At 44.5% G+C, this 12,968-nt stretch overlaps 1 protein-coding gene across 1 annotated transcript in view; it reads left to right on the forward strand.

The window, feature by feature from the left end:
- Positions 1-4,880: 4,880 nt before the first annotated feature.
- The window catches only part of WBP1L (WW domain binding protein 1 like), a 39,247-nt gene continuing 31,159 nt past the window's right edge, over positions 4,881-12,968 (forward strand). The window contains exon 1 of the mRNA XM_069980208.1: positions 4,881-5,054. Within this exon, the coding sequence (XP_069836309.1) occupies positions 4,989-5,054 (66 nt within the window). The 5' untranslated portion in view covers positions 4,881-4,988. The remainder of the gene's footprint in view (positions 5,055-12,968) is intronic.

Raw genomic sequence — 12,968 nt, forward strand, 5'->3', positions numbered from 1 at the left:
GATCCGAACCCGAACTTTCGGCATTTGATTAGCTGTGGCTGCTGAACTTGGATAAAGCTCTAAGGTTGTCTGGAAAACATGGATACAGCCAATGACTATATCCATGTTTTCCACATAGCCTTAGAGCTTTATCCAAGTTCAGCAGCCACCGCTAATCAAATGCCGAAAGTTCGGGTTCGGATCGACTCGAGCATGCTCCAGGTTCACTCATCTCTAATAGGTAATGTATAGAGTTTAAGTAAGGGCTGCAAGGACATCGGTAATGATGTCCATGCAGCCCTTGCTAAACGAATATCAGGCTGTGTAATAGGCCCAGTAAAGGAGCGTCGATCTAGCAGATCCAGCAGTTATCTATGGCAAATTGGAGTGCGGGAAGACCTGAATGTGCCCGCCTTTCAATTGAAATCAAATGATGTTTATCCTGCCGATATGTACATGTAAGACATCGGCCGTGTCAAACAATGGTCAATGTTCATACCCCGTGTGAACGTGGCCTTAAAGGGGTATTCATAACACAATGACATCCATTGGATACAATATACATGTGAACCCCGCCTATCATGACAGGCTCTGCTTTTGTAAATGACTGGGGCTCCCAGGAGAACTTTCACCTATTAAAAATATAGCATATGCTGTAGTCATGCCACAGTTTCCAGTGATGTGACTACCCCTTTAAGTGTAAACTGATAGGCGCAGAATGCAGTTCGGAGTAATTCCAGGAATACTGGAAGAGGATCTTGCACAATTTTCCATGTGGTTCTGCTGAAGCGATGAATGTGAAACAATCAAGGTGTTTTTTTTTAACATCATACATCATAAATCTCCTCACCAAGGGCTGACTCCCACATGTAATTCATCAATGGTGGCCAAGAAATCCAATTAATGCCTCAAAAAGAGGCTTTGCAGCAGCTGAGATGTGTATTATAAGAAACACTGTAGCCTGACAGGTCTATGAGCTGTGTGCATCTAGACAACAGGCAGGCCTGAGCTTTCATATGATCACTGAGCTTCTTGGTGGTTTCTAACACAGTAATGATTTACAGTAGGGAACACATAATATATATAAAGTCAAACTTTGTTAGTAACTTATGTAACTATATGATCTGGTTACTTCTTCCCATAGTGTCCTATGGTGCAAATGTCACAATAAGGCAACATCAGCTCATGATCAGCTCAATGACCATTCCTAAGACCACGTCCCCGTATTTACGATCCAAATGTGGTCAAAACCACGCTCCCATTTCTACACCAAAAGCTGTGTGATGGAATTATCGTCAGTATCGTGTAGCTACATGTAGCTAAGAAATGGGAGATTGCTATATGTAGGATCACAAGTGTAGGAACATGGCCTAAGAACACTTGTCCCTGATAGTTGGCCTGTGTAAGGCTGCTCTTACCAGGGCAGTTTTGCTCAACTTTTGTTGCAGCTTTGGGCTATGTTCCTGCAACGAACGGACAACGGCTGTTGTTAGGCACTCAAAAACAATGGCCATTGTATTAAATGTCAAACAACGGCCATGGTTGCATGGGGCTTACTACTATATGAGGCACTATTTAGGGGTTTTACTACTATATAAGGGCACTATTGAGGGGGGCTTACTACTATATGAGGCACTATTGAGGGGTTTTACTACTATATAAGGGCACTATTGAGGGGGGCTTACTACTAAATGGGGCACTATTGAGGGGTTTTACCACTATATAAGGGAACTATTGAGGGGGGCTTACTACTATATGGGGCACTATTGAGGTGTTTTACTACTATATGGGGCACTATTGAGGGGTTTTACTACTATATGAGGCACTATTGAGGGGTTTTACTACTATATAAGGGCACTATTGAGGGGGGCTTACTACTATATGGGGCACTATTGAGGGGTTTTACCACTATATAAGGGCACTATTGAGGGGGGCTTACTACTATATGGGGCACTATTGAGGGGTTTTACTACTATATAAGGGCACTATTGAGGGGGGCTTACTACTATATGGGGCACTATTGACAGGTTTTATTACTATATGGGGCACTATTGAGAGGTTTTACTACTATATAAGGGCACTATTGAGGGGGGCTTACTACTATATGGGGCACTATTAAGAAGGCTGATTACTGTATGGGACACTAATATGGGGTTACCTACTGCGTAGGGGTAATAATAGGCTGTGTGGGGGCAATTAATTTATGGGGCAGTATTAGGGGGTTCTATTAAAGGAGATAATACAGCATAGTCTACAGAAGGGGGTACTATGGATGGAGAGGTATACTAGTATTATTAATTACAATTAAAAACCTGAATGTGTGAACACAGCATGAATAATGCTAATAAACTAATCCAAGACAACGAGGTATAGAAGCGTATGCCAAGCAGGAAATTCCAGAAGAGATTATAAAACCATGTTGAAATGTATCAGTCTGCAAGATCCATTATCTGTGAATGGAGAAGACAGGGCTGATTCCCAGGAATGAATGGCTCGCTAAAATGTCTCCAAGGGTGCAAAGAAGTCTCCAGAATGTCACAAACATCCCGACACATTATCTATACAATATTACAACTGCGGGCAATGCTTTCTGCAATACTGGGATTTCTGGTAGTAACATCAATTGTTTTCTTACATTAGAAACCATCTGATTACCAGGACATATAGGATAATATTATGTGGACTGACAAGTTAAAAGAGTAAATCTTTGGACAATATGGGGGAGATTTATCAAACATGGTGTAAAGTGAAACTGGCTCAGCTGCCCCTAGCAACCAATCAGATCCCACCTTTCATTTTCCAAAGAGTCTGTGAGGAATGAAAGGTGGAATCTGATTGGTTGCTAGGGGCAACTGAGCCAGTTTCACTTTACACCATGTTTGATAAATCTCCCCCTATATGTATGATACGTGTGCGTGATGCTAAACTGTGATTGGTTGCTACTTGTCTGAGAAGCTGGGAGAGGGAACAGCAGGGGCTGTCACTGCCAGGTGGGAGGGGAGATGGGATCTCAGGGGAGTCTGACCTCCGAACTTCCCGCCGATCTCCATATCAGGCCACCAGCTTCTTTGTTTTGAATAGAGCCGCGGGTACGGCATGTGACCCACAGCTCTATTGATTCCAATGGAGCCGCTGGAAAGAGCTGAGTAAGCACTTTCTGGCTCACTCGGCTTTCTGGCGGCTTCATGGGAATGAATAGAGCCACGGGTCACGTGCTGTACCCGCGGCTCTATTTAAAACAAAGAAGCCAGTTTCCCGATATGGAGATCAGGGCGGAGTACAGAGGTTGGATCCTGTGGATAGGGGACAAGTTAATTTTCACTGGACAACCTCTTTAAGGCCTGAATAAGTAATAGAAAAAATTTGGCTGTACCTGCTGATTTTGGCAGGACTGTCAGTCTGTCTCCTTGTGTATAGAGATGTCTAAGTGTTGGGTAACAAAAGATTCAGGCAGGTTGGATTTTAGCTTCCGATCCTTTTGTTCTCAGAGAGATAAGCCACTGCTAGATGTGTCTCTCTCCATTCAGAACAGTTGAACAATCAACTGGGCTATGTGTTCACGGGTATGGGGGGGAGATCCCTCAGCTAACAGCTATCACAATGTCACTTGACATCTATGCTGGCATTTCTGTAGTTCTGTTCTGTCACAGCGAAAGAAAAACTAGAATGACAGACACCAATACATGATGGACACCAACAGTGCCCTATAGATTCCTATATTGGTATCTGCCATTTTATTGGAATCTGTCTAATGGAACTAATGGAATGGAAGTCTAATGGAACTCTGCACACCGCTATTCTCGCCATCACAGCTTTATGCGCATTTGACGGTGATGATTTTGTCCTTTAAGTGGTGACCGGCGGCCGTCTTTCCTTGGTGCATTGAGCCAGAACACCAGATCTGCCCACTGTTCAGACACATCAATAATCTGGAATATGGTTGCTTTATTAATGCACCATTTGGGGAGAATCTTGTATTTGTTGTGTATTAAGGATCCATAGCAGATTTGATGGTGTAGATTTGATGCAGTGTTCAGTTATTTAAATGAAATCAGCTGCGGATCCTGTAGGTGTGAACGCACCCTTAGGCAATATACAGTGATGTTTCTACCCCAGTGAGCTCACATATTAAAACACTAGCATTCATATATAAGGCTGTAGTCACACACTTAAGGCCCTATTCCACGGAACGATTATCGGCCAAAATCGGCCATTACGGCCGATAATCGTCCCGTGGAATTGACAGCAATGATCAGCTGACATCGTTCATGTTGGCTTATCGTTGTGTCGTTTGTCTTTCAAACATGTTGAAAGACAAACGACTGATACAGCAACGATCTGCTGCCGTCGCTCTGTTTAATAGGAGCGGCGGCAGCAGCAGACGCTGCTGTATGCTATGGGCTGCCCGGATGATTAGCTAATAGCACTCGTTTGCTCCTTTCAGTTGGCCCGTGGAATAGGGTCTTTATCCTATCTGACAATTTTTCATGTGATCATTTTATTTTATTTTTTTTTCAAAAAACAATACAAACCGCGACAAAACCGCATTGTGTGCATTACATGCATCACTGCAGACCGTAAGGTGACACTATACACTCGCACTGATATAATATAATATAACCTAACATAATCTTCTCATGAGCTCGCACAGAAGCGCAGATATATGATTACTAGTAATAAGCCAGAATACGAAAACACCATACAAAAACAAATGCCACCTCCAACATGGCAGCATATCCCGGATGGTTAAGCAGCCAATCACTGATGACTTCCTATGCCGATATCCACCAATCAGTGAGGCGCTCTTTGTTAGCTTTAAAATGCATCCCCGGCCTTTCTCCAATCAGCGCCTGCGGTCGGTTTGGTGGGCGGTCCTCAGCTGCCTGGCTTAGTGCAGGTCCAAGTTAGGTGGCCTCGCTGGGCTGTGCGCTGCTGCAGGGCTGGTTCGGCTGTTGTGTTGCAGCACGCACAGGAAGGACTGGAGCCAGGGACACGAAAGGGAACAGGACATGAAGATGTCTCTCCTGCTGTCTCAGGCTGTCCCCAGCAGCACGTCCGGCAGTATGGAGCCCCAGGTGAGTGGTGCACAGTCACATTCCTGCACAGAGTCCTGACCAGGGGGATGTCACAGTGTATCCAGGCTGGGGGACATGGAGACATTTGTCACATGATGCATTGTGTGTTCTCCTGTAACTTGTGTTTGGCACACCATGGTGACTGGTTTTGGTGATGCCCAGTGCCAGGGTCCATCAATGGGGAACCCACTAAGTGGACTCCATTAAAAGTCCATGGAGATATTGGTGACATTTACATTGATTGCTGGCGCACTGTCACCTGGCGCTTCTGATGTCGTGGCTGTATGCCGGCGCCATGGGTCCTTGTGGTGTTTTGTTTGTCGAAAGTTGCCCTGCGGCTGCCATGTTGTCTGTGTGTGATGCCCACTGACTTCACGCATTATTACTTTTTATGATGGATATGCTGTGTTCATATTGTTTGCATTTATTTTCATTATTGACTCAAAAAATTAAAATTTATATATATATATAATTATTATTCATTTTTTTTTTTTTTTTTTAAACAAGGCTTAAAGGGGTATGTCAACCTTATTCCAGAATAGTCTGATAGATAGAGATACCACCTGTCTGAGAGCAATGATTGTTGGGGGTACCAGGGGGAAAAGCTGGCAACAAGGTGCAGGAGGAGGGTAAGGAGAAGGCAGGCTGGTGGCAATTTAAAGGGGTGTGCTAGGATTAGAAAAACCATGGCTATTTTCTTCACATAACAGTGCTATTCTCGTTCTCCGTTTGCCTGTGGTACTGCAGCACAGTTCCGTTGACATGAAAGAAACTGAGTTGTAATACCATACATGATCCATGGACAGGGGAGGCAGTGTTTTTGGAAGAAAGTAGCAATGATTTTTTTTTTTCTTTCTATCCTCAACAACCCCTTTTTTAAGGGGTATTCCGCTCAAACATAACTTTTCATATGCCAGCCATGGAGAAAAAATAACAAATGGCCTATTGTTACCTTTCCGCGCTCCCCTCAGTGTCCACCTATGGCATGTTGGGGTCCCCAGCTGAGCCGACTTCTCTGGGGGTGACAGACACTGACCGAGACAGAGCGGAGGAAAGGTAAGAATAGGCTGCTGTTATTCTCTCACCATGGGCAGCAATAAATGAAGTTATATTTGAGCGCAATATCCCTTTAAGGTCTATGGGAGTTATAGAAATAAGACACGGCCCATGTCAATGGTTGGAACATCCCATTAAGCTATCGTAAGTTTTAAAGAGGATGTACCATCAGGTACATCCTCTTTAATCTGACCCGGGGATAGAACGGGGAAGCCGGTGCTGCGGTCCGTTTTTTGAACCGCGGCCCGGTTCCCGTGTACGCTTCTGTTGTATTCACGGGTCCCGAGCCAGAGCTGAAGCACAGGAGGAGGGCCGGCCCGCCCCCAGTGGGAGGGAATTCCCGCCCCTCTATGACGCGGCTTCATAGCAATCAATGGAGCCGCATCATACAGGGGCGGGGGATTCCTCCCACTGGGGGTGGGCCGGCCTGCCTCCTGTGCTTTAGCTCCGGCCCAGGACCTGTGGATAGAACAGTGCCATACACGCACCGGCTTCCCCATGACAGCCTGTTCTATCCCTGGGTCAGATTAAAGAGGATGTACCTAATGTACCATTCGTTTGATGACATTTATTTCTTACCGGTCGTGTCTTTTAAAATGCGCCTGATGCCTTGGTTAGAGAAAAAAAATTATCTTTTAATTTGCAGCGCTGTTTCATACTGGCATGGACTAGAGTGTCTGTGCCCCAGGTCTGCGATGCCTCCCCTTTCCTTCTCCCCACCCTCCTTATCATTAGGAACACCCCCAGGCAGGATTTCTATTCATTGCTCATCTAAACAGTGCACCTGTGTCGCTATGGCCCATGTGCACTGTTTAGGCGAGTGATGAATAGTAATCCTGCCTCTGGGTGTTTCTAATGATGAGGGTGGGGAGGAAGAAAGTGGAGGCGTCACAGACCTGGGGCACAGACACTCTAGGCTACAGCGCTGCAGATTAAAAGATAATTTTTTGCTCTAACCAAGGCATCTGGCAAAACACAACCACTCAAACGGATGGCTCTAGTGGTTTGGTTGGTGGATACAGAGTCACTTCAAGGGTATTTCCATCTCCAAAATGTAAACATTATCCACAGGATAGGGGATAACAAGCTGATTGGTTGGGGTTCTATTCGTTCTCTATGTGGCTACCAAACATTGCTTAGCGCTGAACTCAGCAGTGTTCACATGCCCCATATAGAATGAACGGCGTGATGGCTGCTTACATGTAATGCAGTCCATTTGGTGGGCACATTTCTTTATTCTTGCTATAGGGGGGGGATCGGGTCCCTTGAGTCGAACCCCCATTGATAAGTTTATTTTTTGTCCTGTGGATTCTTGATTATATAATGTTTTGAAGAATTCTATATCCTTCTCTTTGCATTTCTTAATCATTTTCAAGATCTCTGTTTGCTTTCAGTGAATGATCTATTGTTTACATCCAGGATGCGAAAAACTGTATAGATGAAAAGCAATCAGATCTCTCCTGGGGTTACTATAGGTGGATCCAGCCAAGACAGAGAAATGGAAACAAAAAGTATAGAAGAACTTAGAAATTTCAATTTGACACTGGTGGCATAAAAGAGGGAAACCCCACTGGTGTCCTGTGTCCTGCACTTTTGCTTTCTTTCTCATAGATGCCATATCCCCTGCATACAGGGCTGGTCTGTGACTAATAATAATGTGGAGGTCACATCCCTATCATTGACCAGTGTAAATACCATCTTGCATCAGCCGGCTCAGGGATCCTGAGATACGTTTGTTTGATTGTAATAAGGGGTTAAGCCTTTGTTTGTTCTGCGCTGCGTTTCTGGGACATTCTTCTTATAAGTATATCTGAAACACTTGTGTTGTATGTAGGTTGCGTGTTAGCGTCTCCGGGTACAGCAGTGCTATGTAAATTAATTTCATACATCACCAGAGGAGTCCAGGCCATTGTTTTGTGCAGACGAACAAATGGCTGATCCGTTCCAACTGATCCTGTGTTTGTTTGTTTTTTGTGAACAATTTGGTCACACTGGCATAATACAGACACATATTGGCATCCATATTTTGGCTGCAAATCCTGGCCTGACTACAATTTTTTTATCAACCCAACTGATGCGGCTGTCAGTTTGGGTCATTAGACTTGTGGTTGGGCTGGGGCTTTGGATGCAAGTGTGAATGCAGCCTTGAAGAGGCTTCTGACAGGCCTCTTTGCCTGTCGATCATCCCTGCAGAGAGCTGTGACTAGTTCTGGGCTGGCTCCACCCAAGTGACTGGTTCCGACCTCTGTCCCTGCAGCGTGTGCTGAAATAGGGTAGCTTCACACACACCGTATCCAGATCCGCAGCAGATTTGATCTAAATAACTGAACACGGTATCAATTCTGCTGCGGATCCGGTGTGTGGGAAGGCCCCCCCGTAAAAGTATTTTCCCTTATATACCCTCTAGAAGGACACACCCAGTATGGTAAGAGAACACATTAGCAGCTCTATTAGGAGCTGCTAACAGCGTTATATGTGTTATAGTAGTGATAGATTATCTTAAAAGGGAACCAGTCTTAGACCTAGGAGCTAAAATGCAAACCTTAGGATTTCTGCATTAAACATTAAAACTAGAAAAAAAAACCCCACCAAAAATTCTTACAAAATATGTTTCACAGTAAGGCTATGTAAAAATGATGGCCGTTTTTATTATTATAAAATTTTGACAGTGTGTGAACATATCCTTAAAGGTGAAGTCTGGCGGGGCAACAAAAATTCAGTTCGGGGCAGGAGTTGGGGGAACATTATAAAAAACACATTTACCACTCCCTGTGCCCGCACTGCTTTAACCCCCCGGAACATACATCACCTCCTCCCCGCTTAGGCTTGCTTCGGGGGTTCTCAGCAGGACGTCCTGCTCAGCCAATCAGTGGCTGTGGCGGGGTGGGACCAGCAGAGACCGGGAACCGCCAAAGCAAGCCGGAGCAGCGAGGAGGTGATGTATGCTCCAGCCGCCGCAGGGTTAACCTACATACACACAGGGCAATGTCATTCCCACTGCGAGTATGTATTCTCATAGGATGTACTGACACCAGATCGGATCCGATGTGTGTGTGTGTGAAGGCACCCTTAATCTTTTTTGTGATGACGCCTTTCCTGTAACATGACCCTAGACACTTTAGACACATGGTTTTCACACAGCTATAATAGAGGGGCAGCATTTTAGTGTCCCGATTATGGATGCAGTATCCAGACCCATATAATTTCTCTGCACTTTAATTATTGAAAAGTGAAATTATTCAAGGACCACAGCAACTCGGACATTAGGTAGAGACCACAGAAAGTTACAGAGTGTGGTCTCCGAGTGCTGAGGTGCAGAGACGTCACCAATGCTGAGACCAAACCTCAACTGCTGTTAAACAGGAACTAAGACTCTAACCAGAGCACAAAGGGCGAAGGCATGAAGGTAATTCTTCTTCTTTTTTTAATCTTTTTATGCTCTTTTCCCAACTTCTTAGTTTGTTTAATAATATAATTTAGACAACTTGGTGCACTGGGGGTGGTACTATAGTCCTCAGTTCTCCAGCTTGCCCCTCCTGTATTCATACAGTGCTCTTCAGTGTTGGGCACCGGAGTGATGTCAATATTCAAGAGGAGGACTATAGTACCACCCCCAGTGCACCAGTGCGGTAGCAGATCATTGTTATCTTAGTGGTTTATCTTTAAACATGTTGAAAGACAACGATCAGCCGATATTGTTCATGTTGGCTGATCGCTGCCTTCTATTACACAAAGCGATTATTGTCCATAATGCTGGGTTTACACATAGCGATAATTCGCCTGATCGTACGATTAACGATTTCGAAGTAACCATTTTTTTTATAACGATCAGTGTTTAGACGGAACGATTTATCGTATGAAAAAATCGTTTTGCAATTGTTTTGCGATCGCTTAAGCCTATCTCGCACATAAGTTAAATCGGTGAAAGACTGTTTACACTGAACTATTTGTGATTTTTTTGCAAACGACCAAGGACGATTTGAGAACATGTTCAAAGATCAAAATGAACGATTTCTTGCTTGTCGCTTGATCGTTTGCTGCGTTTACATGCACGATTATCGTTCGAATTTGTGTAACAGGTCCTTTAATGCTTGGAGTGAAGGTGCTGTGTATGCCCCAAGGGTTTCCTACCTTACCAGGGGGTATTTTCTCTGTAGAGGTCTTGCAGATGTAAGCAGTTTTGTGAGATTATTTTAGTTTTGTTATATCTATCTATTTTTTTAGGCCATTGGGTTTGTTTGTAAGTAAATGGGTTTGTCACTGGTAATGCAAATGTCATTAGAAAACTATCACCTTTTTCTTTACTTATATTCTTTACTTAATATACACTCACCGGCCACTTTATTAGGTACACCATGCTAGTAACGGGTTGGACCCCCTTTTGCCTTCAGAACTGCCTCAATTCTTCGTGGCATAGATACAAGGTGCTGGAAGCATTCCTCAGAGATTTTGGTCCATATTGACATGATGGCATCACACAGTTGCCGCAGATTTGTCGGCTGCACATCCATGATGCGAATCTCCCGTTCCACCACATCCCAAAGATGCTCTATTGGATTGAGATCTGGTGACTGTGGAGGCCATTGGAGTACAGTGAACTCATTGTCATGTTCAAGAAACCAGTCTGAGATGATTCTAGCTTTATGACATGGCGCATTATCCTGCTGAAAGTAGCCATCAGATGTTGGGTACATTGTGGTCATAAAGGGATGGACATGGTCAGCAACAATACTCAGGTAGGCTGTGGCGTTGCAACGATGCTCAATTGGTACCAAGGGGCACAAAGAGTGCCAAGAAAATATTCCCCATGACACCACCACCACCACCAGCCTGAACCGTTGATACAAGGCAGGATGGATCCATGCTTTCATGTTGTTGACGCCAAATTCTGACCCTACCATCCAAATGTCGCAGCAGAAATCGAGACTCATCAGACCAGGCAACGTTTTTCCAATCTTCTGCTGTCCAATTTCGATGAGCTGGTGCAAATTGTAGCCTCAGTTTCCTGTTCTTAGCTGAAAGGAGTGGCACCCGGTGTGGTCTTCTGCTGCTGTAGCCCATCTGCCTCAAAGTTGAAGGTACTGTGCGTTCAGAGATGCTCTTCTGCCTACCTTGGCTGTAACGGTTGGCTATTTGAGTCACTGTTGCCTTTCTATCAGCTCGAACCAGTCTGCCCATTCTCCTCTGACCTCTGGCATCAACATGGCATTTCCGCCCACAGAACTGCCGCTCACTGGATGTTTTTTCTTTTTCGGACCATTCTCTGTAAACCCTAGAGATGGTTGTGCGTGAAAATCTCAGTAGATCAGCAGTTTCTGAAATACTCAGACCAGCCCTTCTGGCACCAACAACCATGCCACGTTCAAAGGCACTCAAATCACCTTTCTTCCCCATACTGATGCTCGGTTTGAACTGCAGGAGATTGTCTTGACCATGTCTACATGCCTAAATGCACTGAGTTGCCGCCATGTGATTGGCTGATTAGAAATTAAGTGGTAATGTGCAGTTGGACAGGTGTACCTAATAAAGTGGCCGGTGAGTGTTTATATATTATTTGTGCATAACTCAATGCTGAAATCTGCAGACTAAATTTTATTAATATCTTTTATCTCCTATCCTATCAGAGGTCGGTCAGGGAGTAGTAGTGTCATCCACGGCTCACCGTACACATGACATGGCTATCAGCAAAGACACAGGCACACAGACCATGACTGATGAAAATGTTGACATGCTGATATGTCATAGTTGTGGGGGTGCAGAGGGAATGGTCACTCCCAAATCCCATTTCAGTTGAAAGACTTTGGGGACATTTTTTCTCTATGCAAGTCCATACTGTGTTTTTGCTTATGTTTACATATATGTTTTATACACTTGAAAAGGAAAAAGGTGTGTATACCTTTAATGGGAAACTGTCTGCTAGCAAAGTCTTCCTAAACTGCTTGCATGGCTATACAGCCATTTAAGCTGTAAGACTATCTCTACCTTTTATTGTAGGTTTGCTGCGAAAATAATAACTTACATGCAGGTAGGGGGGAACGTAATAAACGGCACATACTTATCCCCATGCCCCTCAAAGCACAATGTTGTAGGCTCCAGGATCCACACTGGAACTCATTTTCAGTTCTGATGTTGCCACAACTCTGGCTGAGCGGGCAATCCCCCCTCCCCATCAGTGACTGCAGCAATGTCCCACCCCAGTCACTGATTGGCTGAGCAGGCAATCCATGCTCCGACTCATGGGGAGCACGAGATCCCTGAGCCCAGCGGGGATCCCAGAGCTGTAAGACAGTGGTATGGAGTTTCTGATAATGTATGCTGATGTAGGTGAGTGGTGCACGTATCAAATTACGTTTATCACGGCCGGATGCACATCACCTTTTTACATGCGGTGACGTTTGGCTGATAGTGATCGTTTAAATGGCTGCACATAAGATTCAATCAGCCAATGAGCAAGCATTGTTGGCTAAGAATTTGTCCACGTGTATAGGCCTTTAGAACCTTGGTTTATTGTCCAGGGATCTTCTAGGTTTCTTCAAGATCTCTGGAATCTAGGAGTCATAGAACATGACTGGAAAGATTTGCCAAGCTGTCTACAGATGGGTAAACTTTCCTTCCGGAGAGATTTCTAGCTTGGCATATAGCCCCAGTCATCATCTAAGAAAACATTGACTTGAAGGGAAAGCTTCCTCTAGCATCAGAGAGCTGCTTTGCATATCTGTTTGCAAAGTCTGTGACTTGCTCTTGTATGTTTTCTCCACAAATTCTTCTTTTTTGGTGGGAAAGGTGACACAATCTGGGTGTGGGATTGACGAGACATAAGAATAATGTCATTGTAAAGAGGCATGGGGAGGACATAGA

The sequence above is a fragment of the Dendropsophus ebraccatus genome, chromosome 8, assembly GCF_027789765.1.
Source record: "Dendropsophus ebraccatus isolate aDenEbr1 chromosome 8, aDenEbr1.pat, whole genome shotgun sequence".
NCBI classification, from domain to species: domain Eukaryota; kingdom Metazoa; phylum Chordata; class Amphibia; order Anura; family Hylidae; genus Dendropsophus; species Dendropsophus ebraccatus.